Source organism: Lepidochelys kempii, chromosome 2 (genome assembly GCF_965140285.1).
Source record: "Lepidochelys kempii isolate rLepKem1 chromosome 2, rLepKem1.hap1, whole genome shotgun sequence".
Classification (NCBI taxonomy): Eukaryota; Metazoa; Chordata; order Testudines; family Cheloniidae; genus Lepidochelys; species Lepidochelys kempii.
In genome coordinates, this window is record NC_136381.1 from 173,539,591 (window position 1) to 173,556,159 (window position 16,569).

The 16,569-nt window shown below is 41.5% G+C and overlaps 1 protein-coding gene across 6 annotated transcripts in view; it reads right to left on the minus strand.

Annotated features, from left to right (window-relative positions):
• Positions 1-16,569, minus strand: part of CNTNAP2 (contactin associated protein 2) — a 1,669,434-nt gene that overhangs the window by 945,518 nt on the left and 707,347 nt on the right. For all 6 annotated transcript variants that reach the window (XM_073332778.2, XM_078851686.1, XM_073332785.2 and 3 more), the window contains exon 4: positions 3,963-4,110. In XM_073332778.2, coding sequence (XP_073188879.1) covers positions 3,963-4,110 — 148 coding nt within the window. The remainder of the gene's footprint in view (positions 1-3,962; positions 4,111-16,569) is intronic.

Sequence of the window (16,569 nt, forward strand, 5' to 3'; positions counted from 1 at the left end):
TTTGGAAACATTGCTTTTTAACAAAGGATGTCACTGACAGTGTAAAGGCCTTCCCTCAACCTTACTGAGGATGAAATGATGTCTCCTGATAAGATATAGGACTTGCTAAAATACCCTTAGAAGTAAATGTTAAAACTCTCATTGACTATAAAAGGAGCAGTTTCACAGTATGTGACCTTCTCTTTGCTGAGGCTATTTCAAGCATCTTTCCTCCTCCTACTCTATCTGTTCCATTAACAGAATCTTTGAATAGTGAACTTTCCCGCCTCCTATAAGACACAGTCCACACACCCCTATGCAGGACCAAGTTTTGGCTTTCTTGGTGTTAAACTTAACTAACCAACAGGTGAACTTTAGACAATGTAAAGTCCACTCTGTACAGTACCTTGGTGTGAGGCTACTCCTACAGTTCCTAACTGGAGACTTCTAAGCCCACATCAACAGACTCTCTGCACTAAACCTAAGAACCCACTCTTAGGGAAGCCCAGCCCTCAAACTTACTTCTTTTTTTCTCCTTTGTTTTTCCCCTACAGCTAGAGTGCCTCCTTCCAGGCTTGATGCTGCTGCTATGTCTTGCAGGCTGTGGGGGTCAGCTGCAACCTATCTCCAGGACTGTTAGTCCCTTCCTGCACTAGTCTAGTGGAGGTTTGTTCACTCTGTCACAGAGGTAAATAGGAATCTTACAAACATGCTAAACAGCTGAATGATATAGGTAATAGAACCTACATTAGAGGGATTCACAATAGGTTCTTTCAGTTAGCGATTCGTCCAGCATAACTCAGAAATTTTGCCCAGTCTGCATACGTCTCAGGATATGTTTCTCTGGAATATCTTCACATAGGGACAGAGTCAACCCTGGTTTATTGATTTCAATAAAGATACACTAGGGCTACATTTGACTAATAGCCCTGATATTAAGATATTACTATCAAAATATTCAAGTGTGAATTCTTAAAATTAGGCACCTATATCCATATTTAGGCATCTAAGTATAAGTAGACAGCTTTTCAAAGGAACTGAGCCTCTGCAGCTCTTATTTTCTTCAATGAGACCTGGGGTGCTGAATGCTGAAAAAAATCAGAGTTTTATTCAGGTGCCTACGTTTAGGCATAGAAGTGTGAAATTCTAGTCTGTAGGGGTAAATTTTTCAAAAGCATCCAAATGACTTTTGAGAAATCCAATTTCCAAAAGTAGATAGGAGAGAGACAATAAGACTTAAAACTCCTAAATGTCTAAGGGCTGGTCTCCACTACTGGAGAGATCAATGCTGCTGCAATTGATGCAGTAGGGATCGATTTAATGGATCCAGTGAAGACCTGCTAAATGACAGCAGAGTGCTCTCTGGTCAACCCCAGTACTCCAGCTCTCCAAGAAAAGTAAAACAAGTCGACTGGAGAGCATCTCCCATCAACTCAGCATCATGAAGATACCATGGTAAGTCGACCTAAGCTATGCTGATTCAAGCTACGTTATTCACATAGCTGGAGTAGCGTAACTTAGTTCGACTTATCCCCATAGTGAAGATAAGCCCTAAGTCTCTTGAAAATGGACTTAGGCTCTAAATCACTTAGGCACTTATGAAAATATTCCCTAGGTCTTCTGAATAAGGACTCAATTCTGTCCTCAGATACATCTGTGCAATTTCCACTGACTTCAGTGGGATTATCAGAAGTGAATGCCAGGAAAAAACCTCAGCCCTAAATATAGTACACAATAGTACTCTCTAGTGTCTCACTGTAGTGCAATTGTTCTCCTCAATCAGGACTGCAATGGCAAAAAGATTTTAAAATGAAAATCCAGATGCTTTCACTGCGTAGTTGGCCTTCTTCATTCAAAAGGGTTATAAATCTCCAGCTTGCAACAAAGAGTGAACAATTCAATCTTCTTCTACACAGCACTGTTCCTCAGACGTTCTTGTTAACTCCTGGAAATGTGCTGGAAATGGCCCACCTTGATTATCACTTCAAAAGGTTTTCTCTCCCCCCACCCCACTCACCTGCTGGTAATAGCTCATTTTAAGTGATCACTCTCCTTACAATATGTATGATAAACCACCATTTTTTCATGGTCTGTGTGTATATAAATCTCCTCACTGTATTTTCCACTGAATGCATCCGATGAAGTGAGCTGTAGCTCACAAAAGCTTATGCTCAAATAAATTGGTTAGTCTCTAAGGTGCCACAAGTACTCCTTTTCTTTTTGCAAATACAGACTAACACGGCTGCTACTCTGAAAACAGCACATATAGTAATACATATGCTATTCTGCCTTCATGATTGTCACAGATGCCCTAACCACCCCTCAGCAAACTAGACCTATTTTCCCACACACTCCAGTGTGGCATGCTGGGAATTCTGAGACAGATTCAGGTACATTTTAAATAGGAGGGTTTTACTGAATTAAATATGAAAAATGATTAATAAAATTAATACACTACTGCTTGTGTTACTTATTTTGATGTTAAATTTAATTGTCTAAGCGTTTGGGTTTCTCTCCTAATCAAATCCAGAATTCTGACTACTCTCACTAATACTTAGGGCAGGTCTACACTACTACGGCTAAGTCAACCTAAGTTATGCAACTCTAGCTACATGAATAACATAGCTAGAGTCAATGTATGTTAGGTCATCTTATTTTGGTGTCTACATTGTGCTGGATTGATGGGAGGAACTCTCCCGTTGATTTACCTTATGCTTCTCATTCTGGTGGAGTCCTGGAATCGATGGGAGAGCGATCAGTGATCGATTTCGTGGGTCTCCACTAGATTCACTAGACCCACTGAGATTCACTAGACCCACTAAATCGACCCCTGGTGGATCGATTGCCGCACATCCATCCCCTGGTAAGTGGAGACAAACCCTTACTGACCTTCTTTACACTTATGTCCCCTCAGTGAACTCAGTAGGGTGGCACATGGGTAACTGCAAGCAGCATTTGACCCTTTCCTTTTTATTTTATCTACTCGTTATTTATTCATATGCCTTAGAGATAGGTACAGTATAAGAACATAGATAAACAGACTGGTAGATCCAAACTGCCTAATTTCTCCAGGGTTCATAGATTAGGATCACAGTTTCCATTTGAGCCTGCTTCTGAAAGCTGGGTAGCATCTGAGGCTCCTGCTGACATTTTTGAGAGTTGCATCTGTTTGACTCTTTTTATGAATAGGCATTTAATCCTGATGCTTTCTGACTCAACTAGTATTTTATTTTACCTTAAATGGAACATATATTTGTGGCTTTCACATTTCTGACATTTGTTTGTTTAAAGATTAATAGATTACATTTGGTCAGATGAGGAATCATAAAAACCTAATTTGGAAGAAGGAGGGGAATTTGAAGCTATTCTTTTGCTATTTTTTGTTTGAGTGTAATAGTTTCTGACCTTAATTTCAGGAGTGTATGCACCACTCCCTGCTAACGTCTAAGCAGAAAACTGGAAGCCATGATCATATAAAGAATACAAGGATTATCTCTGAAAAATATGTGATGAATATTTAGATAATATGAACAGCTTTGATGTGATTGTTAGTCACAAATGAATAACTCTTTAATATATCATTAATATCTGTCAATGAATTCTGTCATCCTGCCCCGGTCATTCTCTCACGGCCCTACATGCAGCTGCTCAAAAATCTCTTCCTGAACTGTTCGGGTCAGAATTATACAATAATCGTCAGAGTTTTCTAGAACAACAACAATGCAGATCAAAAGGAATGATTTCAAAGCAGTAGCTTTGTGGATTCTAAAGTAGTATCTCCAGAGGAAGCTCGAACCAGTGAATCAGTACCATATTTTATGAGGCCCGAGGCAATATAATTAGCAAGCTTGGGAATGCCTTAATATATTTAACCAAAAGGTATTTTAGAGTCAGAGTTTAATGCCTACCCATGCTATAGACCAAAGGTAGTTTGTTTACACAGAGAAACTATAGGGGTGAAGTAAATGTCAAGAAAAACTTACAGTACGGGCAGCCGTAGACCTCAATTCTCAGCCCAATTTGGCCCTCTCCATTCCAATCCAGAGGAACTATGCGAATATAGCGGGCTATAACTGGATGCTGCAAATCATGCCGGATCACACTGTCAGAATTTGTATTTCCAGGAAACGCCTGAGGGGAGGAAAAAGAAACCTCTTGTAACATTAGATATATTTCAGATGCTGTAAGAATACTTCTGTGAGGGGAAAAAAATAGGAACAGCAGTCTGATTATTTAGGTTAAACTGCATTCTGGTCAAATTGTCTCTATGATAGTGATTGAATTAATGGATGATTCAATAAACAGCACTGGCAGTTCTACAATGCTCATGAAAGATGCCAGATATAGGTCACTGGAAGCTAATGTCCTCTTTCTCCTAATAGGTATAGTATGCCTTGTTCTTGATTGAGTGAATCACCACTAAGGGTGAGAAAGTAGTTCATTCTGTGTGTCTATCTAGTTTTTAGCTAGTTTGTTAGAATGTAAATAAGTGTCCCAATTGTAGTGACTGTTTTTCTAATGAAGACACTTATTCACTAATAACTAGACTGAACACACCAACTCTTTTTTGCATAGATGGAAATAATTTTAGTTATTAGTGACTTGGGAGAGATTTGAACTGATGAACAGTGAAATGCTCTATCTCATTCCCTTGAGCCATACTGTTCCCCATTTCAGCTTTATGCTTATATAGTAGAATTTAACATATTTCTGCAGGAGCCAGAAATCATACCTTAACTTTGAAGTCTCACCTGTAGGGAAACATGTAATCTTCACAATCAACACCTCATGCTAAACGACGTGTGCAATTAGGTATTTTGGAAATTGTGCTAATCATCATAATCTTAGCTCTTATTTGCAGTGAGAAGTATTTTTTTCCAATTACTAAGAACTCAGAGAAGGATGCAATAGTTCTCAAGTGTACTAACTTTTCTAGAACTAATGAAGTTAACACATCTAGTTTATTTTAGTTACTTCTTGGCATGATGATTCACAGCATCTAGCTCAACAGAAAACAATACCTGCTTGTTAACTCAACTTACATATTGTCTATCTAGTCAGCCCTTGGACAGTCTGTTCATTCACAGCCAGAACTTCACATAGGCAGAACTTTATCATCTTTCTTGTAGCTAGCTTTCACGGGAGATAAACATGTCAAGCTACTGAACAGGGCAGTAGTACACCAAGGGGAAATGGATAGCTAATTGTCAAAAAGACTATAAACAGTCATTGTAAGTACATTCTTATAAAATTCAGCCACTGCAGCTTTTGCTAGAGAAAAACCTGTGTCCAAAGATTCAGAAGTAATTCAGTATTAATGAATAGGCCTATATTTTAGTTATTCATATCAATCAGAACACATTTGCTCATTTAAAATAGTCTATTGTACATATTGCTATAGACTGTAATATACTTAGGGCTAGAATATACAAAACACACAGTGCCCAGAATAAGGTGCTATGGGGGCCCCATCATCCCTGAGGTAGTTACAGGAGAAGAATCCCTCCCCAAGATTCCCACCATGCTAGGAGAGCATTTATGCTTCTACACCCCTTGCATGCCAGTTCCATTCTATGCTTGGCCATGTCCCAGTCCTCTCCCTGCATCCATTGGGCTGGACTGTGCTTCCCATGCAGGGATCACTCCTCTCAGAGTAAATTCAGTTACCACAATTATGGAAGGCTCCTACTGGGGAAGCATAAGGAGAGGAAGTCTTCTCTTTCATACTAGTACCAAGCAGAATCTGGTCCGCGTTGTTTCTGGTTTGGTTTTTTCCTTCTGAAGTTTAGTGTTTATTTATGTAAATTATGACCCACTTTAAAGCTGAATCTTTCTGTTTTTTTTTATTTACAGAAAATTATTTCAAAAGCAGGTGTCACTGTTTTTGGTATTTCTTCACCCACCTGCAATTTGCACCAGGAAAGATTTTAAACATCAAAACTTCTTTGAGACAATTACCTCCACTTCTAGAAATAGTATTAGATGTCTAGTATGTATGAATTAATCACTGTTTCAAGGACAGAAACACAAAAGTTGAAATTCTCCACAAATTTCAAAACAGCTACAGTTGGTTCTTTTCCATAATCATTTAAAAAAAGAACACTGTATAGCTTCTGGATAGTTTTATTCCTTCTTCTTGACTAACAAATAAATAAAATTAGAAACCTTAAGCATATAGTTGTCACGATTAAAAAGGAAACATTGATCAGTGGTCAACAGGACATTCAAAGATTTCACCCCAAATGTATTTATTGATTACTATACGCAGGGCTTGTAATGATGCCTATTATTAAGGTTGCCTGACCCTTCCCATTATAAGATCCAGTCTTAAATTATTTGCAGCTTTGCAAACTAACCATTGAGATCACACAACATGCTGGGCTTCTGCCTGAGGCTGACTTTTTTTTTATTTTTTTGCCAGCCAAAATGGTTCAGTCATTTCCAAGAATAAGTCTACGGAAAAACACACATTGTTTGCCCATGTTAAAATATACTGGCAACCTTTTATTTGAAAAGCTCTAACACGTCATGCTTTGGAGCAAGGACTTGAAATTTGGCCTTTGTGTCAGACATGTGCCTTTTGCTGCCCCTGAAAATCCACCTACATTTGGCCAAGATATCAGCCTCTGAAAAATTGCAGTTTGCACCTGCTCAGTAGAGACGTTAGATTTTAGCACGTAATCCCTCCTCCCTGAGCATGTTCTAGCCTCTCTCAACTCCTAATGCTGATCAGACTGCAAAATTGCCATCCCCACAAAGCAAATGAGCATGCTTTATCCCCTCAGAGGTCCTACTTGTTAGCAGCATGTGCTGGCAACATCTCCACAGAGTGACTGAACGTGCTGCAATCCTTGGCTACGGGGACAATGCCAGACTCTCTCTCTCTCTAATGGCTGTTCCAGGCCTAGGTGAAGCTGGGCACTGAAACTGTGAGCAGGCAGCCTCTCTCTCTCCTGTGCTCCCAGTAACCCACTACTTGGCACCCAAGTAGCAAGAAGGAGGAGGAAGCCATCTGCTTTCAATACAAATGAGACACAAAGTGGACCAGGGAAGAGGGAAAGCAGACTGGGACAAGAAGTCTGATGAGACTGGAAGTGGGGAGAGAGAACTGTACGCCTGTATCTGGCTATAGAAAACAATGCATAGGGAGTTGGGGCAGAGGGGATGCTTGGACTGGTATCTGGGGGGTAGGAGAGGCTGGGACTGGTTGGTCAAGAAAACTGGGGCTAGGAGTTGGGCAGGGAAATGGGCAAGGGATAGAGCTAGTTGTTAGGGGAAGGGAACACTGAGATCAGATGAAGAGCTGGGAGCAAGAGGGATGGCTGGTACTAGGAACCCTGGGACAGAACAGGGGGAGGAGAGATTGATCTCGCAAGAGATGGGGCAGAGGGAGAACTAGAAAAAGGAGCCAGAGATGGAGTGTGGTTTGGGGGGGGGGGCGGAGATGAAGATTGAATGAGTATCATGTGGCGGGAGACTAGGACTGGAAGCCAGTAGGGTTGGGGAAAAGAAAGATTGCATGAGGTATTTGGGGGGGAAATTGGAACTGGCTGGGCAAAGATACTGGGACTGGGTATGGGGAGGAGAGGTATGGGAGTGTGGGGATGAGATTGGGACTCATACAGCGAGCCCACAAGGGGAGACTGGGACTGGCTGGCCCAAGTGCCTGGGATTAGGAAGAGAATCTTGGGAATGGAGGCTTGGAAGGCTAGGAGAGTGGGACTAGGGAACAGACAGTGCTGGGATAGGGACAAATTGGATGTGATCAGACAGAAAAGTCTAGGTTTGGGGAATGGGTAGAAGAGTCTCTGCCCACTGGAACACTCACCTCCAGAGCCTAGAATGGAGCCCAACTTTCCTGAGTCTTGTCATTCATCTGCTGTGAGTAAATATCTGTGAAACCCCTGGCAGTGTCTCATCCACCTCTAGTGCTGGTCCACATACAAGCTTTAAGTTGCTCCATTAGCTGAAGTTGCAGAAGTCTGGGCAGTGGATCTAAAGGTTCCAACCCTACTGATGATCCATGTGGGTATCAATATGACATCTCATGTTGGAAATTTCCATTTGCTTTTTAAAAGCCCCAGAAATTACCCACCAAAAACTTCTTAAACAGACCATTAAGATCACAAAGCCCAACTTTAGGAAATGCCAAGATTAAGGTTGCTCATAAAACCTTATTTCATCCCCCTTGTATGTATGTCTTATGATAGAGTCTCTAATTAAATGGTCACATGCTATTTTTTCCACAAGACCCCTGCCTCATTTGGTGCACCCGATGGACCTGCTCTGGGGATGAATCAAGGTCATATAGTGAAACGACTCTGTTGTTGATAAGCACTCCTGCCTCATTTGTTGGAGAAGTTGGAAGGTAAACAATGAATGAGGCAGAGGACTGCTGGAAGAGAAAGAACAGTTACATGGTTAAGGCACTTGAATGCTGCCTCAGACCATTTGGATTCAACAAGAATATAAGAGCTGCCATACTGGATCAGACCAAAGTACTGAGCAATCACAGCTGCAACTGAAGTCGATAAGAGCTTGTGCCACAGAAAACTCATGAGTAAATTAATAGTTCAGTCTTCAAACAAGGGTTTGGATAACATGCACTAAATCAGGAATAGGGCCAAACATTGAACAATGAGGTGAAAACAAAATATCCAATGGCTGATCATTAAGTGAGTGCTGTGCATTCTGTGCACTGAATAAGGCAAGGGTCCTGTGGGGACAAAATAGTATATGATCATGTAATTAAAGACTGTCACCATGAATACGTACATGGGGGTTGTATTAAGGCTGGGTGGGCAATCTTAATTCTGTTGTTTCCTAACTTCAAAGTTCTTAGGGTGACCAGATGTCCCGATTTTATAGGGACAGTCTCGATTTTTGGGTCTTTTTCTTGTGTAGGCTCCTATTACCCCCCACGCTCATCCCAATTTTTCACATTTGCTGTCTGGTCACCCTTGGAGTTCTTGACTTTGCAACCTTGGCAATACTCTTTAAAGATAGTGCATTTCTGTATAATATAAAGTATAGTGGGAAAGCATAGACTCTCTAATATATCTCCATGAAACCACTGGTAAAAGCTGACTTTTAAAATCAGAACTACTGAATGTGACTCTCTAAGTCTACTACCTGGATAAAAACCCTTTCAAAAAGATTTAGGGTCTAACCCTAAAAATGCTAATTACCAGGCACATTACTTATTACTTTGAGTAGACTTAAGCACTACACGCAGTAGCATTTACTCGATCAGGTGAACAGACACAAGCAATAGAGAATAGGGTAATACGGGAGTGTGGTCAGCTTCCCGGATAATTAAAGTGCATTTAATTTACTTTCGAGCAGAACAATACATTTTTAAATGCAGCCTTCATTTAGATAAATGTAGTACAGTAATGCATGTTCTGTGGATAATGCAAACAGCAGCCCAAATCCATCACTGCAAGGCTGAAAAATCAATTTACAGAGACTTGTGAATTATGTACCATTGCCGTTAAAGCTCCTTTTCTGACTGAGATTTGTACATGGGCTTAGAAAGACAGGTTTTCATTAAAAAAAACCCTGAATTTATATAATTTGCAAACCTTCATGTTTGCCAAGGTTAAACAGTTTAATAAAATTTAAAATTATAATTCAAACTGATGTTATTGTGGGCGGTTTTTAAGGGCAGCAAGAATTAGACTATAAAATACATAAGTGTACACTAAAAAAAAACACAACCTCCTGTAACTTTTTCTTAAAACCTGAAAATATCTATGGTATCTGAACAAGTTGTCCAAATTAGTAATCTCAAAAGCAGACTGAAATCTTTAAAGTCTGTGTTAACATTGCCAGAAATGTGCCCCTTATGAGCAATTCAACCTTTCTTCAGTCCAAATAGTTAGGAAAATTTACTAAGGCAGCAGTAAATGCTCAGCTGGTTGTAAACCAAGTAATACAGTGTCAGCAATCCAGTCCTTAAATCATCCCCTTTACAAACTAGGCCTCTGCTCATATTGGACACAAAGCTCTTAAAGCTTCTTCAACATGTTTCAACTCACATCACAATGAAAAGATTGTGAGCTGGAAGCATTGTGCCGGATTTAGGAATTCTGGGGAGCACTGCAGGGATACTGTTACTGTGGCACCTCTACCGACAATGCAGCCTGACTATCTTTGCTGGCCAGTGTGAAAAATGGGGTATGGCCAGGGGCCCACTACATGCCCAGCCATTTTGGAAATGCTAGTTGCTGACAGTGGCACGAAGCTTGCACGTATCTGGTCAGGATAACACACGGGCTGCTACCATGTTTGGTCTCTGCGTGAGTGTGCAGAGTGGGAAGCCTACTTTTACTTCATTTTTCTCTCTTGCACACCATGTGCAATTCCATTGGAGTTACACCTGATTTACAGAGGGGTAAGTGAATGGAGAATCGGGTTGTGACCCTTTAATATTTACTGTTGATCAAGTGTTTTCTTACATAAAATCTTTCCATTGCTGAGCATGTCATTCACAAAGCTAGAGTATGAAAAAAACCAAAAACAGTGTTCACTTTTCCTAAATCTTTGTAAATTGTGTTACTCTGAAAGTTCTCACAGCGTTACACCACTGGGCAGAATGCTTCTTCTTAGCACTTTACATTTGCTTCTTCTTAGCATAGCAGGTGGGCATGATGATCAGGGTCCAGACATTCCAAGGGGGAAACAGAAGGGTTAAGCACCAAAAATAAATAGTTAAACCAACTGATCGCATGCTGTGTTTTTGTTATAAAAACATACCAAATAAGGTAATGTTCACTTACTAGTAGTTATGAGATATGCGTGCAGGTTCGGGTTCTGAATGTATGTGTGTACAGATATGTAGAAAATTGTAACTGGACCTGTGGTGCAACTTCAGCATCACCTCACAACAGGATGGGGAAGCAATCAGGCAGAGAGGGGCTACCTCTCCGAAAGAATGAAACTGGTTTCAAGCACCTAGCCATTTGTCCAGCCCGGGGGAAGAAAAACAATGATGAACCATCAAAGTAAATGGGAACAGAAAAGAAAACCCCCATCTTCGAAAACTAAGAAAGGAGAGAGTTTTACCCATCTATAGTGACTGAAGAAAAAAAAAAAAACTTTGCAAACCCCTTCAAAATGGAAGATGGTTTGAACTGAAGAACATCCAGAACCTGGAGGACAGTCTCCAGGTGGAAAACAGCCTGGGAATGCTGGATCCCTTCTATACCTAGAAGGTATTTTGGGAAACTGTTTAAGAGAATAGGTAACTCCTACTAGAAAAGGTATTTTATCTAATATGAAAGAGAAAGGCTTGAGGATGCAACTTTACATTCATTTTTTTGCGTAACTTGTATATGTTTGCTTTCCCTTACTATTTCATCTTTGAATGTGTGGTTTTTATATTAAATAAACTTTTTGTTTATTTTCACCCCAAGCAGGTCCCTGGTGTGCTAACTGTGTGGAGTGTGTGCGCCAGAGCAAACTTATAATCTGGGGGTTGGTCTCACAACTTTAGGGTAGATGAACCAGAGGGGAACAGTCTGAGTGTCTGGTAATTAACTCAGAGAACATGTATTTGAGGAGAACTGTGACTTGAAGGGCTGTTGATGTCACCCTGAAAAGTGTAACTAGACTGCTGATTGCCAGGGAGAGACCTTATGCTTGTGGGCAGGCTACTTGTGTCTGGGTATTGAACAACAGCTGCACTGAACAGAAGTCCTCAAAGATACAGGACAGGCGATGATGGAATATATTACTGGTCTGCATGGACCCCAAAACATCACAGTCGGGAAAACCAGTGAAATTAAAATAGGAGAAGAAAATAATTTGCTAGTGTTTCCATGTTGCTCACCTGTTAAAAATTGGCTTGAAACAGAAACCAGACCATCTAGATCAAAACTTCTGCAAAATTTGGGGATTGTTCAGATTCAGATTTGATTTCACATCTCGACTTTGCAGATTAGAGCCATCATTTAATAAAACAAATCCAAAACAAGTTGTAAATGCATTAGCTTGTGAATTTAAATAAAATATTACAACACAAAGGAAAAGTGCTGTAGGTAAGTACATTTCACAACGGTCAGATAAGTTTAGTAATGTAGTAAATGAACTATAACTCTGCCCTTCTGGAAGAAAAATGCATTAAGGTTTACATTACTATTACACATATCCACAGCAATTTACACTCACAACACTATTGCACAGAATTTACTTTTTTCCCCTTTAATAAAAGGGATTACAAAGAGACCCCCAAGTGCCAAAATCATCCTACATCTTCCCAAAGTTTATGAGAGCTGAGCTATCTCCCAGTTGTCATAGCCCTCCCAGATCCTTCCTAACTACAGTGAGATGTGGTGGCTGAAGAAAAGTGAAACAAGATACGGAGGTCTCATTCCACCATCCCTTGTGCATGTCTACACTTTGCTCCTTCGTGTCAGCCATGCACATCCTCACCAGGAGCCCTTGTACTGATTGTACTGTCAGTGTGGGATGACTTCTGAAAACCAGTAACTGTCAATGTAAGCAATGGAGTGTCCACACTGACACTGCATCAACCTAACTACATCAACATTGACTCTACACCTTTCATGGAGGGGGAGTTACTAAGTCGGTGTATCTGGACAATTATATCCACGGGATCAAAATATTATTGTATACACTTACATAATTAATTCAACGTAAACTGCTTTGCATCAACCTAATTCTGTAGTGTAGACCAGGCCTCAGACATTTAATGAAGGAGAGAAGAGGAAGTTCCCACTCTAGCTTTTAGCAGAGCAGGAGCGGCACCTCCCTCCATCACATATTTTAGTTTCTGGTGAGAAGTTACTGGTCTCAGTGTGTGATATATTCAGAGGCATGGAGTGCATATACTTGAATGTACAATCTCTGTTTGCAGCAGTAAAGGAAAGAAATGATAAAAGACAAAAAACACCCTGTCACCTGTGGGTGAACACTTTTCACATAGCGATCATTCTCTATCTGACCTATCAGTCTTCATCCTCAAAGGAAACTTGCATGGCACTTCCAAAAGACGAGCCTGGGAGCTTAAATTCATAACTTTGATAGGCACTAAAAATCATGGACTGTACAGAGACACTGGATTTATGGCTTATTACAACTATCACTAACCCACTAACCCTCCTTTTTGTCCTATAACTATAGGGGGCTTAATGGACCATTTCACCTTGAATGGTGCCTTAGAACAGTGGCTCTCAACTTTTCTAGACTACTGTCCCCTTTCAGGAGTCTGATTTGTCTTGTGTACCCCCAAGATTCACCTCACTTAAAAACTGCTTGCTTATAAAACCAGACAAAAAATAAAGTGTCACAGCACATTATTACTGAAAAATTATTTACTTTCTCATTTTTCCATATAATTATAAAATAAATCAATTGGAATATAAATATTGTATTTACATTTCGGTGTATAGAGCAGTATAAACAAGTCATTGTAATGAAATTTTAGTTTGTACTAACTTTGCTAGTGCATTTTATGTCGCCTCTTGTAAAAACAGGCAAATATCTGGATGGGTTGATGTACCCCCTGGAAGACCTCTATGTACCCCCCAGGAGTATGTGTTACCCCTGGTTGAGAACCACTTTAGAATATGTGCTAATTCCTTGTGCTAAACCATCTAGTCAATCTTGTATTTAGCTTTGACACTCTGAGTACCTTTCCCAGAGCTGAAGAAGAGCTTTACTACAGAAAATTCTTTCCTGGGTATCTGGCTGATGAATCTTGCCCGTATGCTCAGGGTTTAGCTGATCGCCATATTTGGGGTCAGGAAGGAATTTTCCTCCAGGGCAGATTGGAAGAGGCCCTGGAGATTTTTCGCCTTCCTCTGTAGCATGGGGCATGGGACATGGGTCACTTGCTGGAGGATTCTCTGCTCCTTGAAGTCTTTAAACTACGATTTGAGAACTTCAGTAGCACAGATATAGGGGTGTGAGTTTTTTTGCAGGAGTGGTGGGTGAAATTCTGTGGCCTGCGTTGTGCAGGAGGTCAGACTAGATGATCATAATGGTCCCTTCTGACCTAAATATCTAATCTAATATCTAATATCTTGTCTCTCTCACCAACAGAAGTTGGTCCAATAAAAGATATTACCTCACCCACCTTGTCTCTCTACATTTTTATTGGCTTTTTTTAAATGAGAAAACTATTTATGAACCTGAACTTATGGAAAATCAAGGGTTTTTTTGCTATATTTTGGTACATGAACGCTACCTCTCATGTTATTGTGGCCTCATAAATATCTCCTTAACCCAGAAACAAAGCCTGTTGGGGAGAACACTGATAAAAATACAATACTGAGATATTTTGGTTCCTATTGAACACAATGTTGGGATTTTCAAAAGGCATCTACGATGAAGCTGGGTGAAATTTTTTCAGCTGAACCTTTTCCCAGCAAAATAATGCAGATTCTGCAACACCAACACGTTTCTCAAATTTGTTTTGGTTTTCCAAATTGTTTCAGTTAAAATCATGGGCTTGTTTGCCTATCAACATGAAAACAGAGGAGATCTGATTGCTCTCTATCAATAAATCAGGGGTAAACACGAGGGAGGGAGAAGAGCTATTTAAGATGAAGGACAATGATGGCGCAAGAATAAATGGGTATAAACTGGCTGTGAATACATTTAGGCTGCAAATTAGAAGACAGTTTCTAACCATCAGGGGAGTGAGTTTCTGGATCAGCCTTCCAATAGGAGTGGAGGCAAACATCCTAACTATTTTTTAAAATGAATGGGATTGTATCATGGGTTTGCCTGCAATAGTAGGGGACCGAATTTGATGACCCAGTGAAATATTCCTGTGAAAAAATACAGGACACACAAAAACCAGACAAACCCCAAATTCCAAAAAAGTTGAAATGTTTCATTTAAAAAATGTCCAAACAAAACATTTCCATTTCTCAATTCAAAACAACTTTGTTTCATATTTTCCTTCAAATTTAATAAAAACTTTAAAAAAATTAAACAATGCTTGAAATTGAAATGCATTTCATTAAAATGTTTTCAAGAAAATATTTTTTGGTTTGGCTCCAAATGACTTTCTTTTCTGATTTTGCAGAATTGCCTACAAAATGAAAACTCAGTTACTAACATGGCTCTAATCTAGGGGGAGATAAATGCTCAGTTTCCATTGAATAAATTAGTTGAATGGTTAACTCCACAGGATGCTTTTGAAAATGCATGAGCCAAAAAGTGAGAGATGGGTGAGTGTAGAAAAGAGATACAGTAGCCAGTGAAGAATGAGGACAGGGAGCCAGGGCCAGAGGAAGAAAAGCTAGATGAATGGGAAAGAAAGAAGGAAGAATGGACGGAGGGATGCATGCGGAAGGAAGGACAGAGATAAAGATGGGGGGCAAGAACAGAAAACGGTATTGAGATAAGAAAAATAAAGAATAAACAGAAAAATAGAAAAAAAAAGAGAAAATGCTAAATGTTAAGATGGGTAAAGTGGCCTATTTGCAGGGGGTGAAAGTAAGTTAAAAGACTTACCGGTACTCTGGAGTCCTGATGAGGGGGTGGGGCCTCAACCGGAAGAGGCGGGGCCTTTAAATCCCCAGGCACTTTAAATCAGTATTTAAAGGGCCTGGGGCTGGGGCTGTGGGAGCCCCAGCTGGGAACCCCGGGCCCTTTAAATCACCCCCTGAGCTCCCAGCTGCAGAGGCAATGGAGAGCCCTGGGGTTTGGGGGTGATTTAAAGGGGGCTATTTAAAGGGCCTGGGGCCACCGCTACCACCCCAGCCCTTTAACTTGCCACTGGAGCCCGGCTGCCGCTACCCCAGGGCTCTGACAACAAGGCTCCGGGGACAATTTAAAGGGCCCAGGCTGGATTAACTTTTTGTGTGCCTGGTGCCAAACATTTGAGGGGCCCCCTGGGGAAAGAAGAGGCCAGGGGCAAGAGCACAGCGGGGTATGGTGGTGTGGGGGAGGGGGGGGAGGATTGGACCCCAGCTGGAGTGAGGCAGGGGCCAGGGCAAGATGAGCACAGTGAGGCATGGTGGGGGGGAGAATTAGTCCCTGCTGACTGGAGGGCAGGGGCTGGGGGCAAAAACACAGTGGGGTGGGAGCTAGGGTTGGTCCTTGGAGCAAGGGAGGGGCTGGGAGTAAACTGCAAGGGCAGCAGGGCTGGGGAAGGGGTAAACAGGATACCCCACACACACCCCTGCCCACATAGAGCGGGTACCTACCTTCTCCCTGGTTCTAGCCCATTCTCTTTGTCTCTCTCTGCACCAAGCTAAGGGTGGGGGTGCACTGAGAACAGGGCTGGGGATGCAGGGTCTGGGAGGGAGTTAGGGTGCAGGTGGGTATGTGGGGTGGGGGAGGGTGCAGGAGCTCCCGTTCGGTGCTCAGGGTGGGGTTGAGGATGTGGGGGAATGCAGGAGTCAGGGCATGGGGTGTGGGAGGGTGCAGGAGTCAGGGCAGAGGGCTGGGGGTGGGGGCTGGGGTTGTGGGGGTGCAGGAGTCAGGGCAGAGGGCTGGGGTCGCTCCCAGCTCCCTGCCCTGAGCGGCTCACAGCAGGGGGCTGGAGGGGGTATGCCCTGATTTGACCCCCTTCCCCAAGGCCCCACCCCTGCCTGTTCTCTGCTTTCTCAT